At 37.2% G+C, this 25,635-nt stretch overlaps 1 protein-coding gene across 1 annotated transcript; it reads right to left on the bottom strand.

Moving 5' to 3' along the window:
• Window positions 1-854: 854 nt before the first annotated feature.
• Window positions 855-12,116, bottom strand: LOC139996521 (uncharacterized). Its single transcript, XM_072020879.1, has 6 exons — window positions 11,823-12,116; window positions 11,348-11,754; window positions 1,604-1,703; window positions 1,439-1,540; window positions 1,197-1,352; window positions 855-1,110 (listed from the first exon to the last, which is right to left on the bottom strand). Exons 1-6 carry the CDS (start codon window positions 12,114-12,116, stop codon window positions 1,045-1,047), a joined length of 1,125 nt encoding a protein of 374 aa, XP_071876980.1. The 3' UTR covers window positions 855-1,044.
• Between the last annotated feature and the right edge of the window lie 13,519 nt (window positions 12,117-25,635).

The following is a 25,635-nucleotide window of genomic DNA, read 5'->3' as shown; positions in this document are numbered from 1 at the left end:
TAAGTTTGAACAAAATTTTTCAAGAAATGAAAGTTAACTGTTTATTTTTGTCCCTGTTCTCTATAGATATAGACGCGCAATTTTACATTTTGCTAACAGAATAACTTAGTTCATCAAGAATATTTACAGTATCCTATTATCTTTTAATGATTCTGGTTATATGGTTGCATTTACTTGAATAACGACAATAATGATAATACACAACAAATAAAAAAAATTTATGTAGTTACAAAGTGCATTTTCTTTAATAGCTTGCAAGTACCGTGAAGTAAATAGATATTATTTCTACAAAACTTTACGAACGAGCTTAAAGCGTTTGATACAATTTTCTAGCACATGACAATCCAAAAAGAAGGTACTACCACAAAGCAATAATAAAAATTCAAATTATAATTTGAATACACATAATTTGATAAACACAATCTGCACAGCATCAATGTAGTATGTACCGTCACCCCACTAAATTACATCCTGCGGAAGGCACGGTGGACTGCGTCAATGTTGGAAGCTGCACTATTTTTATTCATCGACAATGTACCATTTGAAAGAAATGTAATAAATATTTGGTGCAGGAGCATTGTAACAGTATCATGTAATGCAAACGGCCCTATCAGCTGCTACCTCTACTCTTACAGCGAAGGGTAATCCCTAAGCTTCACACTAAATGCTATATCAACCTTCGACATATACGCTCATCTATAACAGATGTGAAGTATCCGATTGTTACGACAAACACTTTGTATTAATCATAGTATTACGAATAATGGAACAAGAATTTTAACTAGCATCAATCATGTAACTAATTACAAGTAATGCAACTGTTACAATATACAGAGTCACATTTTCTAACAGTGATTCCTATTTATTCATACATTTGTGTATTACGCAACAACTTCAAAGTTTGATGTAAGTATTACAATTAGTTTCCACCGATATTATAGCGTTGACATTTTACTACTTGTGGAACTTACTTCGTAATCGTGATGCTAATCATGATCGTAACGAAAACTTCATTATATGATAAAATTAATACTCTGGATACGCTTATGTAGAATTATCTCCTATCGCAGCACGCAAAGCCGTGAAGATGGACATGGCATTGGATAGATACTGAAACGTCATCAATTTGTTATTTATACGTTATCCTTCGTTGATATATTTATCGCGATTGACATTTGAATATTAACTTGTCGTACCGAACAATAATAACGGAGAGAGAGCTCTGGCAACACGCAACTGACAGATAAAGTTACTGGTTCTTGAAATACTAATACGTTCAGTAAATTCTTTTGCATCTCTAACGTCTGTTTATACCATATCAAGTTGTATGCACTTCGTGAAACATTTGTGCTCTAAGAAATGTGGTAGATCGACTGCGCTTAGAGCAATGTAACAAATAAATTATATAGAAATTACGATTACATAGAACATGATTTACCATTTCTCTTAAGTGGTCAGCAGGCCATGCGTACATGAAAACTTCCGTAAGTACAGTGAGAGATACGATTACGAACTGCAGTTTTAGAAGTAGCGGTGAATTCTATTTAGAAACAGTATTATCAAATCGTTATATTATACTTAAAGCACAAGAAGTCTCACTTACCACAATTAATATAATTCCACCAAAAGTCAAGACAAGTGTGCTTATTATTATTGAAAAAAGTACCATAATACGAAAATTATTTAGCACTTCCTCTGCGTACCTAAAGGAATAGAACACATACAACGAACGTAAATGTATCATTCGATCTATACTTTGTAAAATATTGTGTAATTATATCGATCAGAATACAATTCTCCGATTTCAATAACTTTCAGATATGTTGCCAGGATTATTATTCTGAGTAACTTCACTTATACATATAACTGTTGTTTGATTTTAGTTTTCCAAACATTTTTCATTTTAATTAAAATTTAAAAATTTTATGTTCATAAAAATTATTTCGATATCTTTTACTTTGTCGTAGATCAAATGTAAGTTTGGGTGAGATTTGGCCTTAGTCGCGAACTTGTGTCCTTCCCTTCAAATGGCTATGGCCTGCTATGATGAAGCGTTGTTACGGACAATTCGGACAAGGACGGCGTGGCCGGAAAATGACATAGAGTGTAGCATACCATAAGGGAAAGGCGTAAACCTCTCCATGAATGATAGGTCGATGATCGTAGTTACTTTTCCTTTTAAACAGTGTTTTATTACCATGACAAATGTATATAATACATAACAATATTCAAACGTAGTTTCGAAAGAAACCAATAATTGATCACAAAGTTTGAAAGAAATTTGAGAGGATAGATGGGGAGAAGGAGATTTATTAGTTTCCGAGGTATTACTAAAAAAATTTTCCGCATTGAATTCCGTCTATATTGTCTATACTATACAAATGAGAATTGAGAACACAGACTCTAAAAATTCAAGACCAGCGAAGAACTATTTCGCATAAATGTACTTTTATTTGGTGACATCATATAACTACGCCCGGTAAAGGAACTGTTTGTTCGTCCAGTCGCGGGGAGGCGCGGTCGCGCTGTAGCGCGTCAACGGGAGTCGTAAACTCCCGTTACGATTGCACGAATCGACACCACGAGCAAGGCGATCCCCTTATTTCTTTTGGGATAATAGGGGTGATTGGTTTTGAATATAACTAGAATCTACAGTTATATAATATATATATGTCGGGTTAGCGTTAGCACTTGGATTTGGGGCGTGTAAGGAATCTGCGCCTGGGTCGCTCGTCGTCGTTGTACAATCGATGATATCGTTTATTGTCACAAATACAAGAAAAACCACTGGCCTCGATACTCGAACGATGATGACAATGATCGTGGAGTCGGTATAGCGAATCCACGGCCCACGGGATAACTGATCTACTTTACTTCAAAGTCTAAGCCGGACTCGACTTACTCCTCGTCATACAAGGATCGCTTGATCATCTCTTTGCTAAGACGTAGATTATTCACTGATCGTACAAACACACTAGGTATCTAACTAATGAGACTGTAAGAGAAGGAATGACTTTCCGTCGCGACGACGCTGCAGAGGAAAACTATGGTGGGGTGTGCCTAAGGGCACGAGGTCATCGGATTCGTCGAAGAGAGCCTCCGCTCGGAGGGTGAGGGAAATAGACGTTGCTGTTAATTGGTTAATCTCCATGTTGGCGGTTAGAAAAGGATGCTAGCCGCTCTTGAGAGAGAGTTCCTAGCGGGAAGCGTCGTACGTGAGGAAAGCAGATCTCCCGTATCTTGCCGCAATAGGTGACAGATATACGGGCTGATATAATAAAGACTGTTTGTCAATCTGAAGGACTTTAGTTAATCAGATTCTAAGATTTGTAACGGTTCCTCAGGCTATCTGAACATAAACTGTGAATGATGCATCGGCATCTGGCGATCGTCTTACCCAAAGAATGGGGTCTGTGTGTGGCCGCTGGAATGTTTCATTGTCAAGTGCCGGTACGGCCAATTCTTTAAAGGAAAGCTATGTAATTTCATATCTCTGTTAGATGGAACGTTCATCCCGTGACCGTGGCTATGCTCGGCGACCGGTCGTTGCCTCGAGCCCAAGCCCATTGTCTCAAGTTTCGAGTAACTGCGTTTGGGTTATTTCGCAATTCCTACAACATTCGGATTTTTCCAAGTGGTTCCAACGGGGGGTCTCGTTGTCCTTCCATCTCCAACATATACATTTATTCACACTAGCCTACAATAATTATTGCGTCGACAGAAATTGTTTGACTTCGTCGTGTCGGAAAGCACAGTAATTGACCCGGAGGTTGATCGATTTGATAGATAAAGCACCGAGAACTTGACTGCCCGAGTTATGTTAGAACTTGACCGTCCGAGGGGTGTTAAAACAGTGAACTTGACTGCCCGAGAAGAGTTGGAACAGTAATAGACCCGTCTCATACTATTTAGGAAGAAAGCTAGATGTGAGTGTACCCTTTTTGAACTAAGAACGCGGATTCGTTGTTCACACTTTTCGGTAGAAAAGTGAGGGTAACGATCCGCGATTCCCATTGGTTCTAGGCAATATTAAGAAACAAAATACAAGGAGAAAGTCTCCTGCAGATGTGGGTCATGGGTATCCTTGTTCCTGGGGAAAAACCAGCTATTTCGCTGGGCAAATTTGCTTTCTCCGTAATCAGTAAGAGCGTGCAAGAAACCGAAAGACTGTTTAAGGGGCCATCTATAAACCGAAGATGTTTATATGAATAGAGTTTAATAACTAACAGATGTGGTTTATGGTGGTTCCTTGGGTCTATTGCACGTCAGTGTGACAATGGGTAGGTCTCGGCGGCCTGGCCGTGAGGGACGTCGCTCGGACTATTTCTCGTTACGTAACAGGAACATTGTTGTTTCGTACAACTATAGCGACCTGATTATTACAATTACAGCGCAGAGATTAATTGTTGGTACCAATTTTCAATCTGCGAACTCATCGCTAATATGAGACAGAAGGACGATACAGAGTTTATCGACCTATTAAATAATTTACGATTTGATGACGTAACAATTCCTCAAGAAGCAATACTAAGGGTATACAACATTCGGTGCAGCACTAGGAATATTCCCGACAGCAAAATTAATGGACGAATATCATAAAAAATGATAGATGATCATTACTGATTTCACATTATTGTATATGCATTGTTGATTCAGTAGACGAGTTTCGCTAGATATTGAAAAGGATTACCCAAGGATGTCACTTCTGCAAATGTAAATAAATGCAGCGAAATGTTGCGTACAATAGCGTTAGCTGAGAGATCATTAATTACGTTGGAACGAAACGTAGCAATTTCTGATGGTTTGATGAATGGTGCAATGGGAATCATAAAAAATTTACATCGTCAACATTTTGAAGAAATCAGCTAGAAAACGAAGCATCCCCGGACTCAAATTTGACGACGTCAGTTTTACCTGAGCAGCTGATTTGAGCGGACGCGTGAAACAGTGCCTCCGTGGTTGCGACAAGCGAGAGAACAAAGTGACACAGGTCGCAGCCAATCGCTGAATAGGCAAAGCAATGCAACAGGTACCACCAATAAAAATACTAAATAACGGCGAAACATACACTATAAACAGAGCGGTATATAAAACAAGTCCAATCCTACCAACAAACGAAGAACACGATTATTCAGTTACAAAGGAAACAGAAATGGAAACCACAGAAACGAATGACGAGAGGAATAATATCAACATCGATCTATCACACCAGAACGAAAGCTGGAAGGTCGTAACTCCCAACAAAAAACGAAAAACAACATCAAACACAAATGCTAGGGGGGCTGCAGAAACAGAAAGGCAACAATGGCTCCAAGGAATTCCACTCCAAAACTCCTTCAGCGCTCTGCCACAGGAAAAGGAATCAGAACAAACAGTAACACCGAAAATACACATCGCCAAACCACCACCAATCTACATAGATGCACACATAGTAGACCTCATCGAAGAGCTAAACATCACGGCAAGCAATGAGAACTACAGTATAAAACAACTAAGGCTTGACCAAGTCAAAGTGCAAACCAACACCCCTGAAATCTATAGAAAGGTGGTAAAGGTGCTAAAAGAAAAAAACGCCGGGTACCATACTTACCAGCTTAAAACCGATAGAACAACCACTACCGCTATTTCTAATAGAATTTGAACCTAAAAACAACAACAAAGAAATTTTCGAAATTAAAAAAGTTCTAAACACAATAATTACTGTTAAACCTCCCAGACACAAAAAAGACATACTACAATGTATGCGGTGTCAACAATACGGACATACAAAAAACTACTGCAACAGAAACCCGGCGTGCGTTAAATGCGCAGAAAAGCATTTAACAACGAACTGCCCATACACAGGAAAAATAAACGACGTAAAGTGCTACAACTGCAATGGAAACCACCCAGCTAGCTACAAAGGCTGTACAGTCAGAAAACAACTTCAACGCAAACTCTTTCCACCACTCCGAAGCAGGACATATAATAACTATCACACACAACAGGATAGGGCAGAAACTGGGACACCAACAAACGTACAGCATGTAATGAATATCAACCACAGTAATACCAATACCTCTAGTACCCGAAGCTACGCGCAAGTAACCAAACAAACAACAACCAAAACCAGAACAATAACACCAACAACGCTACAGAAATCAAAGAACTACTAAAGCAATCCATCAAAAACACTGAAATACTAACAAAAATGATAAGCGAACAAAATGCAGTCCTCAGACAGCAAACGCAACAAATCACAACCATGTTACAACTTCTTACAAACATGATAAGCAAAAAATAAAAAAATAGCAGCTTGGAACTCCAACGGCCTACAACAAAGGGCCCTAGAAACCAAAACATTTCTATATCACAACAACATCGACATATTACTCGTATCAGAAACGCACTTCACCACAAAAAGCTACATGAAAATACCTTACTACACTATATACGACACCAAGCATCCCTCAGGAAAAGCACGCGGAGGGACCGCAATAATAATAAGAAACGATATCAAGCACCACCTACACAGCCAAGTTAGTAAGGAATATTTACAAGCAACCACCGTTACTGTACAATCTAGCAGCAACTATTTACAGCTGTCAGCGGTATATGCACCACCGAGACACAAAGATTAAAAAAATAACAAAGAATACAAAAATAAAGAAAATAAAAAGGTTCAAAGATTTAAAAATAACAAGGACCCAAAAAATCTATGGTAGAATGACTTAAACCTATACTAAATCTACAATTAACTCCAACTTTATGTTTATACAGTTCTCTAACATTTTTCCTTGGATATCGAAGTGATTCTATCCTTCCAGAACTATTCTACCCTCTTATCGAATTTTTAAAGTCGCTAAAATATGTTACGTAACAAGGTAATAGTGGAGAGTTCATTCGCAAAGAAAAACACGATATTCTTCATCAATACTTTCATTTTTTTAATATGATTTTCTCGAAATTATCCAGGTGTTTCTGTTAGAAGCATAATTGAGTATGCCTATTGAGAAAACATTCAGAGAAGACATTCAGCAGCACGATTGCGGTGCGTGTGTGATATTTGTATAAACATTGTTTATATATACTTTTGTTTATTAATTATTTATTGAGGCAAAGGATTAGAGAAAACATTAGTCTTCTGTATTCAAAAATTCCTTGAAGCGGTTTATGATATGCCAGGAATTTTAATGAGTAGCAGGTTTCGTGTTTAATATACGACTTTAGCTAGAAAACATGGCGCAAGATGTTTTCCAATACCATAATCTTCTTGTCTACGACTTGTACGAGTAAGCTTAGGTTGACTTACTTTCGTTCGTGTAAAGAGGTTTGTTCACGGCGCATACACGGATATTTCGGCTGATATGTATTTTTCAGTAACTAAAACACAAAGCCGAAACGTAATCTTTTTATTCTTGAATCTCGTCTTATTTTAGCATCAGGAATCAGTACTTAAATTTTTTTACACCTATACTCGAACATGCTGTACTATAGCCGAACCCGTATATATTCATTTGTTAGGTTTTCTCTCCTCAATGTTGAAAAATTATTATATCGTTTCTTACTTTCAAAGTGCAACTGATTCAGCCTGTGTAGAAATAATTCAAGCATTCTAAATCGCACGAGTATTGCCATGACAAAACTTTGAGAATATTGAGATATTTTTCGAAAAGGCACCAGTGGTCGATCGACACGGAATTTGAGGACTGTAGTGAAGATGGCGGTAGTCAAACATTAAATCGTAGCTTCGGATAGTAATTAATTTTTGAAATATTAACAAGAAAACTTTCAGCACTGTAAATTGAATTCTGCCTGTACAGACGTTACTAATACAACTTCGGCCTTACTATACGTATGTAGAGTGACCCATGTAAAATTGATTTCTGTAACTGCTGCCGTCCATGGAAGGTTTTATATTCCATTAAAACAATTTTTTATTCGACATAAATGCTGTTTGAACTTTTTTAATTGTGTTCTGAGGTGGTTACTAAAATTAAGCTTAAAATCAACATCAAGCCCCAAAAGCTTCATAGCTTTCGTGTTGTACGGATATTTGTGAAATTGTGGTGTGATCGAAATTTTGAAATTGCATTTCTCTTAACACTAAACCTATCACTTCCTACGGGAAGGTACGAGAAATCTGCTTTTCTCACGTACGATGCTTCCCGCTAGCGACTTTCCTGCAAGGGCTGTTAGCATCCTTTTCCAACCACTAACACAAGAATTAGCCAATTAGCAACGACGTCCATTTCCCTCACTTTCCGAACCAAGGCTTTCCTCAACGAATCCGATGATCTCGCATCCTAAAACACACCCCAACGCAGTTTTCCTTCGCGGCATCATCGTGACGTAAAGTCAGTCGTTACATATCGGTCCGAAGCAATAGTTGGCAGTTTATAATAATTGATCAGAGTTCCTCGGCATCTTAGGCAATCATCACCCGAGTTTATATAGCGCATCAAATTATATAGCGCATCGAAACCACAAATCGAACTTGTAATCGCGAATCGCCAATATATAGCGCATCGTATACACAGAGAGTATGTTAAATATATCCGAATGATTCTTCAGTACCTGTCACGACCTATTCACCTCAAGTCTGTGAACGTCTCAGTTTTAAATTGTAATATTCTACTTCAGACAAAACGTTCAAATTTCTTGCTACCTAAATTTGCATTTCACTCGTAGATCGGCTTAAATTTAGGATCTATATTTTGCAAATCAATATTTACTTTGTTAATTAAATTGGGATTGTCATATGCAACTAATAAAATAAAACAGAAATATTTGCTTCAGGACGAAGTATTGAATGTATTTGAGGGAACATTTTTCCAGAATTATTAATATTAATAATTGAAATTCTATTGTACCAATAAAAATTTATGAAGTTTTGAAATTCTTCTTTTATGTGTCTTTTAAAAGAATTTAAGCCTTGCTACGGACTGCATGCAATCTTGCAAAATGTACTGGATCTTGATGAAAATGATCTTTACAGAAATGCTTCTGCGTTACAAAGAAGCTTTTAAACTGTTTTAATTTTTTAGCTTTAGATGTTACATATTGTAACATGAATTGATATTATTATTCACTTTGTGGTTGCTGCTTCATTAGCCTTACTTATATTCTCGTTCCCTTCAGCCAAATAGAAGCGCGTGCTTAGGCTGTGACGTGGAGGATACGTTCAAGTAAGAGCACCGTGAAGCTTTTAGTCGGGAAAGATTCGGCACTACGCATAGGGATTACGAAGTGTCTATTAAAATTTTCTTCACATTGAAAAGAAAGATTGAGATAGAGTTTCTGTACGGTCATGATTATATTACATAGGATAACTCAATAAAAACTATTATCTAACATAGTTCGTTATCTGTTAATTGTATCAAAAAACGTTCGAAATGAATTATGTTACATTTAAATGGTTTTTTTTTGTATCTTATATTTTTGAAATACCAGGGACACTGGGATTTTTCAAGGTCAACGTATCTTTATCTTAATATTAAGTTCTAGTCAATAAAATACGATTTCAACTATCTGTAATAGAGTGTCCTTGAGCTGGCATTGAACCGTACGACGAAACAAGATATCCAGTGTAATTGTATCACTTTGTTTTAATTGTGTTTGTTCGGAGTTTTCGTCGTTCGCTTCTTCACGTTTCTTCAAACGCTGTCAGAATAATTGGTGAACTATTCTGAGTGAGTCCGGTTTTCTCGCACATTTTTTCTAACTCGCTGTATCGTATATATTCTATAGTAGTCGATACATTTTGATAAACGAAACAGATACGTAAGATTATTGATGAATGTATCATATCTGTTTTTGCAAGAGCTTTCGTACGATGTTCGCAAAATTTACATTGTACCTATATTTATATTGTACTAACAAGACTAGTACGCCACACACTACTTTAACTATTGTTTACTATTACTATTTTCAAATAGATGGATTCGTCCAAACGGATTCACTTTCGTCAAGTCTAAATCCGCTACAATTCTTCTTGCGGTAGACATTGAAACCTGTCGTTTATCAAAGAGTACCAATTAGTGCAGAAGATGTGCGATGGCGTATTGAAAGAGCATGCGAGAAAAAGAACTGTGACTCACCCCTGAGTTTAGTTCCTCAATCATTCCGATTCTATTTAGAGAAATGTAAAGTAGACGGCAAGAATTCTGAACGAAAGCATTAAAACAGAGTGATACTATTACACTCGGCATTTTGTGTAATTTTGAGATTTAAGGAAAAATCAAGACCATCTTATTTTAAAACTTGAATTCATCTTTTCATCGGCTACAACAGGAGCGCAGAACTTCTCCGCCGAAGACCGCACGACTAATCCTCTCAGCTATCCGATTATCACACCATCGAGGGTGCGAGCGTCACGTAAAATAAAAAAAGGAAATCGAAGATGAAAATAAACGATAAAAGTAAAAAAAATAAAAAAGAGAATTTATTTCTTAACACTTGTTTTACACTAACAACAATTTACTTCTGATCTCTAGGCGCGACTTTTCAAGACTGAAGCTCTTGCAACTTGACTCTCGGTGGGATCCGATTCCCTTTTCCTTGTCACCCTTCGATATCCCCACTATCCATGCGTTTGTTAGGCATCCGCGGCCTTTGCCACGCACGCCTTCTTCTCGAAGATTCGGCGAAAGGACCGTTAGGATATAGAAGGTTCATTAGGCACTACGCTTCGGCGACATACATTGTCGTCATCATCCCATCGGTTCCGAAGCGGGACTTGGTATCTGATGTGGTTGGCGTCACACGAGCGACGAGAGCGAAGAAGGCGGTCCGCGGGCTACCGTGAATAGTGTAAATAGAAGAGTATGGTGGAGCTCTCTTTTCTGCGATCTACGTCAAACAAACGACTCACTGGAGGCCCGCGAATTACGAAATAGTGTTCAAAATCAAACGCATTAACCACTTCAAATGTAACTTAATTCATTTAAAACACTTTTTATTATTATTATTTTATTTATTATTACAATTATAGCTATATTAGATGATAGTTTCTATTTACTTTCTCTGTATATTTCCATGGCGATGTATTTATACGTCTCACGTTTTATTTTGTATACAGAGAAAGAAAAGAAATGAATACTTCGGTAAATGACCAACCTTCCTTCTTTCATATTTTTTGCTTCGATTTTAGGCTTGGATCCTTCGGGTTAGTTAATACACGAAAAAAAAAAAAACAATAACCAATAAGAATAACCCGAACCTAACCGGATAACTCGCGCCGAAATAAAAAGCTTACAAAATATTTTTACGAGCATTTTGAAAACTACAGCCGTGACAACACGTTTGAAAATACTTGAAATTGGTGATGTGCACCCTGATCGATATAATTACCAAATGTTGCCTTTACCTCCTTAAAGATAATTGCTTTTTAATGCAAACAATTAGCGTATTGATACTTGTACTTTTCTCTAATTCCACAGCCAAACATTCGAATCTTGCGGCTGTGAACCAAAGCAATAGCGCTCCAAATATGCTCACGCAACTATGTGCAGCGCATTGGTAGCTAAGGATAGATTGATGCGCATATATAATAATATTCATTGGCGTATAATTAACGCGAAACGGATATTCCGCATCGGCTGGAAAAGAAATTGGCAAGATTGCAGGTCCCAATGAAAAACCAGTCGCAGTCGCGTACATACATACTATGGTACATATGCACAACATGTCGCATCTCGTGATATATTTATAGAAAATTTCCTTTTCATACTGTTGCGTTTCTTTAACACAAGTCATCATTTCTCTAACTGTACGCTGTAATTCGTAGTTAAAACACATATCTGTTTACATAGAATGCCAAAGGTAAGCAAATAGAAACTTACTTGTAAAGAGTCTTTCTTAATCCAACACATAGTAGTCTGAACGATAAGTTGACACAAAGCTGTTGACATGCACATACATTTGAAAACAACGACCAGGTCATCAGGGTGCAAATAAATCGAATATAACATAGGCAGAAGTAACATGCAAGCACTAATAATTGCACTTATTTGTAGAATTTTGAAACCAAGGATCCGAGTTCTGCTGCTACTAATAGGAAGCGGCCAACAGAAAGATAAAGCGGCACTAAGCCAAACTACGTGGATAACTTTCTCCGGTGTTACTTGTCTAAACATAATTACAACAAAGTACTTGCTTTGCGAATCGAATGAAATGGAATTAAAGTGATAGATAGAACGATAGAAACGATATAACGATATGTGCAAGTTGTTGGAACTTGAAAAACGGTTACATTGCTTTAATTGCATCTGAATAATCACAGATGTTACCCGTATAAAATTCTGTTGCATGTATGAGAAATTTAATAAATTATACTAGGCATAACATTCTAAAGCGAGATATCGATTGGTGGTTTTCTTTGAACAGTATTTCTGACGTTAACGGCTGTGTTGATAATGATACATTGGCGGTGCATATGTTATTAGACAGGTGCAAAGGGAGGCTATCGTGCAACAGTGCTGGAGTTCATGAGCACCGTACCTTAGGAAAAGAATATACATATGTATGTATACATTCAATTAAACATTCGGTAAGACATTAACGTGTTCGCAATATTTACGAAAGATAATGGTCAGAAAGAGAACGTAATAGCTCAAACGTATCGCTTTGTCGATAGGCATCCTTTTAACGTCTGCTAGTCTAGTCTATATCGCAACAAAATACAAACGCATTATCCCTTAAAAGCGTTTTAAATACCTATTTTACGCATCTCGCTCTACATTCTTGTTTCGATTTGTACTTCTAACCATAAATAACCTAGATTGGCGGATTACTATCGGTATTGTCGGAGAGTACGAGGTAAGGATGCACATTACGTACAGAAAGCAAAATCTTTGCTTTGCAATACTTGTATACTTATGCTCTTATATTTTATGTAGTCATCAATTATTGAAAATATTGTCTTGCAGTCGCATGCAAAGTTGATCTCTTCCGATCAAATTATTATGAACTCTTCTTAACCTATTCTGTTTTCTCAAGGAATCAGGTGCAAAAGGTTCTTAAAGGTTCTCTACTTCTAAACGATTGATGGTTCCATTAGATACGTATGTCTTATAGGAAGAGGGCTAAATGATTTTACAAAAAAAAAAAAAAACAAGTCACGTTTGTCTGCTTAAGTGTTTTATGTGTTGAAGGCGACCGAAGTCTCAAATGTGAACCTCTTGACGTTTTCTCGCTGACAAACTAAACAGATCATCGACGGCTCGATGTCGGGAAAATATTTATATTATCGGCGCTCGGTCCGCCGCAAACACCGATTCCTTACACTGAAATTTCCGCATCTTACAGTTTATAGTTTGTATAGATTTATATACATATTGATGGTAAAATTTTAGATGTTCATGTATCCCCTTTTCATATTATTTCAAGCATTTGATCCACTTTCGTCTGTGTCTTTAACTCTAGACTTTTTTTTTTCGTGGAGGAAATCCGCACGGACACCCGCCGCTTGTAGGAGAAAGAGCGGCGTGGTAGTGTCGGACTCCAACCGACTAAAACCTCCACGATGACCGTCCCTCTTGTGATCGAGGGGTGCCCGGGAACCGCTGAGGCGACCCCCCCCCCGCCCCCCGCGTACAACATTCTGTCCGTAAATGGCGCGGCGTGCTGCCATGTCACGTCGCGTCCTCTCCCAGGGGCCGTCCGGATCCCCAACCGGACTGCTTGGTGGCTCCCGGGTGCTGAAGGTCCAGCACCTAATTTCAATCCCCTTCGGGGGTCGCGGCGGCCCTCGCACGCCTCGTGTAGGCGCGTCCACGGGAACCGCCGCGCCCTCGTCCGCCGATCCTCTCGGGATGGGAAACCCGCTTCCTCGCCCGCTCCGCCGCCTCCTTCCGCAGCATAACTAGTTCGCAGAAGAAGGCTAGTCTTTAACTTTAGACTAACAATGAAACATCTCCAAATGTAAATTACAGAGGTTAAATATCCATTGTTATTTTGAAGATTATATATATACAGCGCTATGAAAACAGTTGATTTTTTGATTACTAAACAGGCGCGTTCAATCACACGGGAAACGGCATGCCAGCTTCAAACGTTCCAATATACGCACGAATACCGATAGAGCAATTATATATAATAGAGAAATTATTAGATGTGGCAGTTAAACGTACGACTATTCGATTCAATAGAATTTTTATCGGCAAACAAACAAACATCGTACAAACAAAGTATGATAACAAGTACAAAAATACAAACTTACTTATTTCTTTCACTTAAGCCAGAGGAGATACGAGACGATGACGCAGTCGATAAATTCGAAATTAATACTATCGAGGCATTACCCGTGATGTTTAACTATTTGGTTGCAGAAACAGCGAAGGATACTGAATTACAAGAACATTTTCAAGGCTTACAAAATGGTACTGAGTTGAAAATGAAGACTAGATTTTACATTCGAAAAATTCGACAAGGGAATTTGGTTATCGAAAAGCAGTCATGTAATACGACAATCGCGTGGTAGTGCCACGAACATTGTAAGACGTGAATTATTGTAGGCTAGTGCAAATAAATGTATATATATTATATAACTGTAGAGTCCAGTTATATTCAAAACCAAACACCCCTATTATCCCACAAGAAATAAGGGGATCGCCCTGCTCGTGGTGTCGATTCGTGCAATCGTAACGGGAATTTACGACTCCCGTTGACGCGCTTCAATGCGATCGCGTTTCTCCGCGACTGGGCGAAAAAACATAGAGTCTAGCAACTGAACCGGAGTATCACCCTGTCCCTACTGCAGATAGAAAGAAACTATAGGGGAAAGTTTCGTGCTCTTTATCGAGTTCTATCATTGTGTAATATGATTTTCTATAACTGTCGCACAATTTTTCTTGGAGCGAATGAAAATGTTCTGCTTAAATTCGTACATTTTATACAAAATGGAATGTAATTATGACAATGTTAAACCAATAACTCATTAATAATCTATTCGGCAAATAATCATATCACTTGTTGACAAATTCCGTGAATGCAAAACATCATAGCATGGAAGAGTATCAATCACAAATAACGACAACAAACGACAAACTGCAAACATAACTGTGTATATTTCGGTCGGATGTTACCCAAAAGAAGAGAAAGAACTGCAATACTTCTATTATACGTGTAACAGAAAACCATCCCTCTGGGAGAGTGTTTTAAAATATGTCACATACGGATAATTAATCAATATAATTAAACAATTCCAACTTAATTCTTTCTCTATTACGCATAAAATGCATGTAACGCATTTTAAGAGCCACTTGCATTAGCTATTTATTATTTTTTATTGTTATAAATATAAAAATATATATCATAATGTGTTAATATGTTCTCATATCAAGTATTATTGTTAGTGCAACGCTTTTCACGTACAGTGGCTCACGAAAGTATTCGAACGCATACACATGCAAACCTGAATAACCGAAATAATGTACATTAAAGTAATTTGCTTAGAGCAGCAGATGTCAATAGGAAAATGGAAGTCTTAAGATTGTGTCAGTAAAATTTGAAAAGGATTTAACAACGTAAGTAGGAGTTATGATACATTTATTAGAAACGCGCATATATTATTAAATTATTTAATATTAATATTTTGTTGGACCACCTTTAGCAGCAATAGTGTGTCTCAATCGACGTTCCATACTGTACCAATGATTTTGTAAAACTACACTCAACGGAGTTCTATATTTCTATAATTTGATCTTTTAATACTTGCTTTGAGATTATCTGAAATTTATAAATATTCAATCGGATTTATGTCTGGACTTTGCGGTGGAGTAATTAACATGTGTAGTATGTTATATACGATCTATTCTTTTACAATTTTAGCAGTATGCTTAGAATCATTATATTGTTGAAAGTGAAAATCTTCCAATAATCCTAATTTACGGGTACTTTCTTTAAGGTTCTTTTTTTAAATATTTAAATACTTATATTTATCAAATATTCCATCAATAAATATCAAATTTCCAGTGCCACTGGCAGCCATGCACTCCCACATCATGACCGATCCACCTCCGTGTTTCACTGTTTGATGTAAATGTCGAATTTCCGATTCCATATTTGGTTTTCTTCACACATAATTTTGACCATTTAAGCCAAAAATGTTAAACTTCGACTCGCTCCGAAAAGATGACTTTGTCCCAAAAAGAATTATCTTTATTAACAAAGTTTTTGGCAAAAGTCAATCTTTTTTTACGATTTACCGCATTAATATATGGCTTCTTTCGCTGTACTCTGCCATGAAAATCATTGTTTCGTAAGATTCATCGACATAATTCCGGATGAACTTCTTTATGAAACATATCAGCTACCATACTTGCGAGTTGAGGAGCGGATGCAGTAGGATTTTTTTTTTAATTCGCGAATAATAACTTTCTCCTCTTTTCCGGTCAATTTCTTTGGTCGACCTGATCGAGCTTTGTTTGTAAATGTTCCTTCGTTCTTTGACTCTTTTACGATATAATGTATCGTGGACTTACTTCTGTTCACAATTCCGGCAATCTTGTTATATGACTTGCCGTCCTCGCGTAATCGGAATATTATATCTCTTTCACACTTTTGTTTCAGACTTTTTGGTATTCATTTTAAGTACCGTTGTGCACACTTTTACGTTATTGTTACTGAAACGATATTCTATTATCAAGTGTACGTACCAATATTTTCATTCAGCAATGATGTTTACATTCGGTACAAAGGAAGATGAAAAACTATCAGCAGTGTTACAGCGTTCGAGTACTTTCGTGAGCCTAGCGACAAGATATATGCGATGCGGTACCGTCAGGATTTGTCGCTATACATTAACTACGTTATACAAGATATATTACATTCTCTGATCATTTGTTGTCGATATGATCAAATCGATCATTTGTTGTCGGTAGCGCTTAGTATTAACGGTTTCGCAAGGTTTTAACAGCTCATAACAGATCATACCCTTCTGATCCCACCAAACACAGAGCATTGTCTTCCGTCCATAGCGATTTGGTCTTGTAGTCGATGTCGATGGTTCGCCTGGAACTACCCATGATCTTTTACGCTTAGGATTCTCAAACTATATCCACTTTTCATCGCCAGTCACAATTCGGTGGAAAAATGACTTTCTTTTGTATCTGGCGAGCAGCATTTCGCAAGTGGTTTTTCGGTTTTCCTGCTGTCTTCCATTCGGTTCATGCGGAACCCATTTTCCCACCTTCTGGATCTTTCCCATGGCTTTCAAACGTATGGAGACGGCTTCTCGTGTCACGTTTAATTGATCAGCGAGTTGTTGTTGCGTTTGAGCGTCATCCTCATCCAACGATGCTTGCAATTCTCTGTCTTGAAACTTTTTCGGTGGTCTTCCACGTTCTTCGTTCCTTACGTCAAAATTGCCACTTCTGAATTTTTTAGATCACTCAAAGTACTGTGATTTACCAAGAGCATGCTCACCGTAAGCTTCGACAAGCATTCGATGCGATTCTGCAGCAGTTTTCTTCAAATGGTAACAGAAAATCAACGCTGTCCGCAAATCGTAGTTTCCAGGCACAAAATTCGACATATTCAACGCTATTACAAAACTATGCTGTTGTATGAAACTTGTATTGTTCTGAGTCGAAAATGTTTGTGAGATGTTAACAAAGACTTTTGGCATCAATGACGCAGTTTAGTGATAACTACATTATCAGCCCGGCCATCTATAGGCAAATTTCGGTTTCATACTTACAGACCTGATATTTGATTACATTTTAGCGATGAAAAGTAGTAATGCTTCACATACGCGCAGTTATTCGCGAATAATTTAAGAATACATTGTAAACGTATATCACGATTCGCTTTAAATAAAGCAGTTTATACAAACTTTATTATTTGGGATATCTTTCTTTTGTGCACTTATCTTGTGAAATATTAGGGAAATTAAATAACTGAGATTTTATTCGATTAATTACGTTCAAGTTCTTCTATTTACATATCTCTACAAAGAAAAACAAATGTATCAGTCTATTAACACGATACTTTTGTTAAAATTTTCCGTGCTCAAATGAAACCTACAAAACTTTGAAACGATTTTTCAACAAATCAGTACATTGCGTACAAAACAGACACGTACGAAGCAGATGCTTTTAACATCTAAAAATTTTAATTTATTATAATTACATAAAAGCAAAATGTCCGTTTACGTAGAAATTAATTACAAAAATTAAAAAAATAGTACATAGTAAAAAAAAAAAAAAAATTAATAAAATCGGAACGTAGGTAACTTCTTATTTTATATGTATTCGTTTCATATTATAAACTCAAGTGTCTTACATTCGCAAATGCCTCGAGAGAAAGACAAAAAAACTTTCCCGCTGTTAATGTTAATTTTCTCTGTGATCGCAATATCATTAATAATATAACACGAACATTTTGAGGTTTCAATTCGTACCAAAGAAAATTATATACAGATCTACTAATGTCTTCGCTCTGAAAAGAAGGTATATAAATATTAATAAACTATTATGTCGTATGTAGAGTAGTTTATTTTGCTTTATTTCTTGTATTTCCATTTCTTACCTTAGAAGTAAGATATTCGCCAGTATAACATAATATAAATGCTTCGCAATTAACAGCGATGTAATACGGAAAGCATTTCATTATTAACACAGTCGCTTGGTCCATATGCGAAGACTGTTATCAATGAAAGTCATTTGTTTTATACACGCTCAGTTCAATTATCTATCAATGTTACTGTTAATCATAAGCCAAATTCACTTACGACCACCAAAATGAAACTTATGAAACAGATTACTAACATATTCGATACAAATTGACATAAAGATATGTAAGTGAAGATTTTCTCAATATTCTTTGAGAATTGTATGATTCGTTGATGTCTTCCAACGATGTCATCTATTATATGTTTCTGCAATTTTTCTTTTTCACAATTATGAGAAATTTCTGTCAATTTGCAGCAAAGTAAGTCAATCTGACTACCAACGTGTAATATCTGAAACATAAAACATCTCCAGCTGGTTATTGAAAAATATCGCATAAATATTAATAATATGACACCCGTAATATTTGAAACGTTTAATATTTCATTAATATCGGGTCAAGGAAAGTACGACTCGTCATTAGCGGCAATAAAAATTCTAAGAGGAACGCATCAACAAAGACTTTAGAAAGGAAAAAGTCCAAAACAGTTCCATGAAAGCGACATCAGCGAAGAAAGGAAATCCTAACGCTTCTTGAAAGGACATCAGCAAAAATGAAGATTGCAGCGTCTGCGGAAGTAATTACATGTCGAGACTCCGCGTATTCATGGAATAACCCGTCACGTGACAATTGTTCCATGATATCTTTTTGTACAAATAAGCGCAGCCACTTGGCGTTTCACAGTTGTCATGAAGTTCAAGTTATGAGTTCAAGTTATCAAGTTCAAGTTGTCAAGGAGTTCAGTTCAAGTTCAAGTTATCAAGCAGGGAGTTCAAGTTGTCGAGCAGTTAGCAGTTGAGTTCCTTTGAGTTTTCGATTATCAGTCAGTCAGTTTAGTTCTTTGTGTAACATCAAGAAGTAAAACCTCTTTAATTGTCGACGAATTATAGTCTTCAAACAATAATATTAACTTATTATAATGTTCCAAGAGTGTGGTCGACTATACATATCAACAAGGTAAGAATCTAAACATTGTAATATTCTTATTCAATTTCGGACCTGCACCTTATGTACTACTTGAATGAAATATCAATTCAACAATCAAGAAGACATTGAAAGACTTTAATCTCTCCCGTGATAGTACTTCTGCAGACAGCGAGTAAACCGAAACGTGGAGTCTACTTACCGGTTGCATCGATACGCTAGTCAACACAACTCGTACGGTTATAAATTATATTAATATCAAGGACACAACAGTTTGGAAATTCAAGATAGTGTCGCGCTTTAGAAAGGTGCGACAAGTTTTGAATCCATTCGGTTGTCGCGAAAATAATTAGAGCACAACCATCTGGAATATTTGGAATAGCGCCGCGCTTCAGAAAGGCTCGGTTAGAATAGGTGTTGGTTAGAATAGTATCCGACCACCATTAGGCGCCCGGCAATGACAGCGAGAAATAATTTTCGATGAATTTGCCAATATATAGAATGTTCTACTTAATTTTGATCTTCAACTGATCAAGATGATGTAAGATAAACTGTATACATGTCCATGTGGAACCTAGTGATAACTGCATAGTGTCTTAGTTGTTGAATTCTACACAAAAATATGTTTGGTAATACATGTAAATAATACTAAATCATGGTAATCGAATTTACTTAGACAGCTACACGCTACGCTTTAAAAAATCGAATGAAATATACATTATATCATGTTAGTATTATTAGCCGATTGATTTTCCTTAATTTATATTAAAAACGATTAACATCAATGAGTTAATCTTGGACTGTCTCTCGCGATCCTCCAGCGTCATATACGAATCGTCTCATCTTCCCGACGAAACATACAATGTATCGACGAGCGTGTCGCGTAATTTTTAAGCGATTACAAAAGATCCAGTAGAAAATTGAGTTTATTTTTCAGAGTTAGGTTTTTTATTACAAAAAATCACAAGAAGAACTGTTCAGACCTGTCTCGTACCATCAAGGAAGGAAGCTCGATGTGGGTGTGCCCTTTTGAACTCAGAACGCGGATTCGTCGTCCACACTTTTCGGTAGAAAAGTGAGGGTAATGATCCGCGATGCCCATTGATTAATAAATGCAGTTGTAAAGACAAAGAAAACCAGATATGGCTCGTGGGCATCCTTGTTCATGGAAAAGTCTGTTATCTCGCCAGACACCCGCTTTCTCCGTAATAGGTAAGAGCATGCAACAAAGCCTGTTGCGGGTCAGTGTAACAATGGGTAAGTCTTGGCGCCCAGACTACGAGAAATTTCGCAAGGACCATCGCATCTGGCGTAACACGTGCTAAACAGAAATTTGATCTGAGACAAGCGCATGGATGCCGCCCGGCCGCGAGTTCCAGAAACGTCGATTTCGGTCCGTTCTTTATTTTCACAAAGAAGTCGGCATACGTGATCATCGGCGCGAGCGGTGGTGTGATCCGAGCGCGGTGGGGGTCGTCTCCCCGAGAGGACAAGGAATTTATCCAAGGGCAGTCAGTCTAAGTTCAAAATTCATATTGCATACATCGAAAGCTCTAACGAACAAAGTCGCTTAGAATATCGGAAAATATCAAAGATCAAGTTCTCGGTGCTCTACCCATCAAATCGATCAACCTTCGGGTCAATCAATTATTGTACTTTCCGACACGACGAAGTCAAACAATATCTGTCGACGCAACAAGTATTGTAGGCTGGTTAAATAAATAGATATAGATTATATAACTGTAGATTCCAGTTATATTCAAAACCAAACACCCCTATTATCCTATAAGAAATAAGGGGATCGCCCTGCTCGTGGTGTCGATTCGCATAATCGTAACGGGAATTTACGACTCCCGTTGACGCGCTTCAGCACGATCGCGTCTCCCCGCGACTGGACGAAAATACAGAATGTATTTCCGAAGTTTTTTTTTTTTTTTTTTTTTTTTTATTTGTTTTATTAAATTTTTACAATTTGTCCAGAAGGACATTTGGTAAAATGTTATAGCTTAGAGAATAAAAGAATAAAAAAAAATAAAAAAAATAAAAATAAATAGAAATAAATAAAATATAGCATGTGGATGGTTACCCCCAGCGGGGTTCCATCTTCTAGGTTTCCTATTGCATCTCTATTTCGAGGTCTGCGGGATGCTTCCTCTTCAGTCTTCTTTCTATTTTGGTTTTATTTGTTTCAGCAGCCAGCTGGTTTGGGTGTGCTGCAAGTCTTTCCTTGTACTTTTTTGCGTATCTAGCGATTTCCTCTTTGACTGTTGGAATTTTTAGATCTTTTCGTAGGTCTTCATTTCTGACGTACCATGGAGCGTTAACTATTGTCCTTAAGATTTTTGCTTGCTCTATTTCTATTTTGCTTATGTGACTCATTGCTGCCGTCTCCCATAATGGGACTCCGTATGTCCAGATTGGTTTGATTATTGTTTTGTATATATTTAGTTTATTCATTGTGCTTAATTTAGATCTTCTATTGATTAACCAGTACATCTGCTTCCTTTTTGCACTTATTCTGTTTATTATTGATTTTATATGGTGCTTCCATGTAAGGCGTGTGTCTAAATTTATTCCTAGATATTTGACTTGCTTTGTTTGTGCTATGTGGGCGCCGTTCAGTTGAATATCTGGTGTTTTTCCTTTTCTAAGTGTAAATGTTATGTGGTTGCACTTGCTGGTGTTCACTTTTATTTGTTTGTTTTGCAGCCATTTTTCTATTTTTGTAATGTGTTCTTGTAGTAGTGCGGCGGCCGTTTCTAGATTTGCATGCCTCACTAGTATGGCCGTATCGTCCGCAAACGTCAGTGTTTTGCTGTTGACAGTTGTTGGTATATCTGCCGTGTATAGTGTGTATAATATTGGTCCTAAGACACTTCCTTGCGGTACTCCTGCCTTGATGTCCTTAATTTCAGAGTATGCATCATTTATTTTTACTACAAAGGTTCTGTTGTTTAAGTAGGATTTGAGTAGTTTGTAGATTTGTTCTGGAAATTGCTTTTTGATTGTTTGAAGAAGTTTTTCATGGTTAACTTTGTCGAATGCTTTTTCGATATCCATAAAGAGTGCTGTGCAGTATTGTTTTGTTTCAAGCGACTGTAAGATTTCATTGACGAGTCTATGCATTTGTTCTATTGTGGAGTGTTTATTCCTGAATCCAAATTGATGGTTCGGTATTAGTTTTTCTTTTTCTATTGTTGGTTTTAAGCGGTTATATATTATTTTCTCTAATAATTTGGAAAATGCAGGTAGTAATGATATCGGCCTGTAGGATGCAGTTAAATGTGGGTTTTTGTTTGGTTTGGGTAACATCACAATCTGTGCTATTTTCCATAGTGTAGGAAAGTACTGTATTCTTAGAATTGCGTTAAATATTATCGTTGTTAGTCTTATTGCCTTTGGGGGAAGGTTTTTTAAGATTTTCCCATTGATCAAGTCAAATCCTGGTGCTTTACTTGTCTTTGTTGCCTCAATTAAGTTTGTAACTTCTTGCGCTGTTGTGCTGAGTATGGTGCAGCGTTTATCAGTTGTGTTGCTGGCACTTTCCACTTCTTCATTTGTTTGCCATCCAGGGATGCTGTTATTAATTTCATACGGCGAAAATATATTTTGTATTATTAGAGATTATTTCACGTTCCGCACGTAAGGTGAGAGATTCGTACTCCAATTAATAATAATTGATAGTTGTTTCACAATTTATTATAAAACTGACAGAGTAACGGTACAGAATGTCACAGTAACAGAACAGAAATAGGAATGGAATGGAATGTCGAGTGCTGACTTGAGAGGATTTTTATATCAAGGTTTTGGCTCTTGTGGAGGGGTTATCGCTGGATGCCGGCACGTGGATATGACGTTGGCTTCAGCGTTCTTTTAGTCTCAGGGTAACATTGCTAGCGTGCACATCTGGACTAGCTTACATTGTATTTCACACTTTGTACTTTAATATTCACAATATATATATGTCAGGTTTGAGTTGTTGGGGCTTGGGTTATGGGCGTGTAAAGAATCTTCGCCTGGGTTGTTCATTGTTGTTGCACAATCGAGATAGCGTTTATTATCACGGATACAGATGAAATAAGATCGGCCAGTGACCGCGGTAACTAGACGCTAATGGCAATGACCTTAGGTTCGATATAGCGAATCCACGGTCCACGGGCTCACTCTTTGTTAAACTCAGAATAGAATTCTATGCATAAAAGTAACGTTCGCTATGACGCTCGCTATATTGCTCTCCAGACGATGTGTTACTCACCAAGGAGATCACAAGAATCATTGACTGATGGAAACTTTCCTCTCCTTACGATTGCGTTAGCTTTGTTTAACGTTGGCCCGGGATACCAACAAAACTGCAGCCACCGTTGCTAGGCAGACCCGCGTAGCTGCGACATTGCTCTTGCCCGGGGTTTGATTGTTAACACAACGTATGTCTCATAATATTGGTACTTTTCTGTTAGGTGGAACGTTCATCCCGTGGCCGTGGCTACGCTCAGCGACCGGTTGTCGCCTCGAGCCTAAGTTCATTGTCTCAAGTTTCGAATGACTGTGTCTGGGTTATTTTGTGAATGCTATTGAGGTTTTTCCAAGTAATTCCAAGTAATTCCAAGTAACTCCGACACGGTCATCCTGACTGTCACACGTCCTCGGGTGTATCTAGAATATTGGGTTTTCTAAATCTACGTATTGTATCTGAATCTCACCTAAAAAAAACGCTATGAACTTTTGTTCCAACACAATGATATGGTAATCATATGTTATATTAATTGATATATCAAATGTTACACATTCGAATTACAAAATTGAATAGAATAGCAATAATAATATCTGCATTGTTTACCTCTCTGTTATAAATGCATTACACATTTGAGTAAGTATTAAACATTTTACAACATCAATTTATGAAAACACAATAGGAAAAAATTACTTACTAAAGCTGCAATTAGTGCTATCGACGTGGCTGCTCCATAAACTATGACTGATTCGAATATAAACTGTACAGCTAGAATAACCTCATAACGTGGAGAGATCGTTGCTGTGAATGGAAATTCCATTCTGATTAAAAACTTCCTTTGTTTTGAATCTGATGAAAGTTGGTCCTCATCAAATAATGTTAAAGCAAGTCCTGCATATACGAAGAAAGTAATCGCGAAATAACCAATTAAAAAATTCGAAATACGAAAAGATAATATAGCCTTATCCGACATTATTCGTTTATTTCGAGTGGTAGAGTTATCAACATTCCAGTCTTCAAACATGGTCATCAGGATTTCATAAAACGTTCTGTTGCAAAATAATATCTTTTTTAAGTCAAGCATAAGAAATATATACCGAAAATTGAATTTCGTTAAACGTTTCTCAATTATCAGTGCCACTGTAATTTTGACGTAGTGACAGTTGTTTCGTCTAAATGAATATACGGTTATACTGGATGCGTATTCGAACGGCCAGCTCGTCGTTCATACACGGTCAACCTATTGAAAGCCTTAACACTTTACCGACCGATATCCTATTAATCGGCTTTTTATCGCCGACAATCTATCTCATTATTTGAGCAGTAATTCGTTATTTAGTACTAGGGTACCTTGCTCAGATGCGTTGTTTTGTAAGCTCCCACAGTTTTATGCCAATTTAAAAAACACGACACAGCTGTACTAGTCAGACACACTAACCCAGTAACAGCAGTCGCAATATTACAAAAACATATCACATAAATAGAAAAGTGGCTACAAGCTAAACAAATCAAAGCTAACCTAAATAAATGCAACCACATCACATTCACACTGCGAAAACAGATACCACCAAACATCTTCCTGAACAGCACGCAAATAATACAAACTAGTCAAGTCAAATACCTAGGGCTACACATAGATACACAACTCATATGGAAACAGCATATCAAATCGATAATAGACAAAATACAGACAGCAAGGAGATAAATGCACTGGCTAACAGGTCGAAAATCCAAATTAAGCACTGAAAACAAATTAAGAATATACAAATCAATCATAAAACCAATCTGGACCTACGAAATCCCGCTATGGGGAACAGCAGCAATGAGCC

This window comes from Bombus fervidus, chromosome 18 (assembly GCF_041682495.2).
Source record: "Bombus fervidus isolate BK054 chromosome 18, iyBomFerv1, whole genome shotgun sequence".
Classification (NCBI taxonomy): Eukaryota; Metazoa; Arthropoda; class Insecta; order Hymenoptera; family Apidae; genus Bombus; species Bombus fervidus.
Note: the sequence above shows the minus strand (reverse complement) of the source record. Positions and strands in the feature narration are given on the sequence as shown.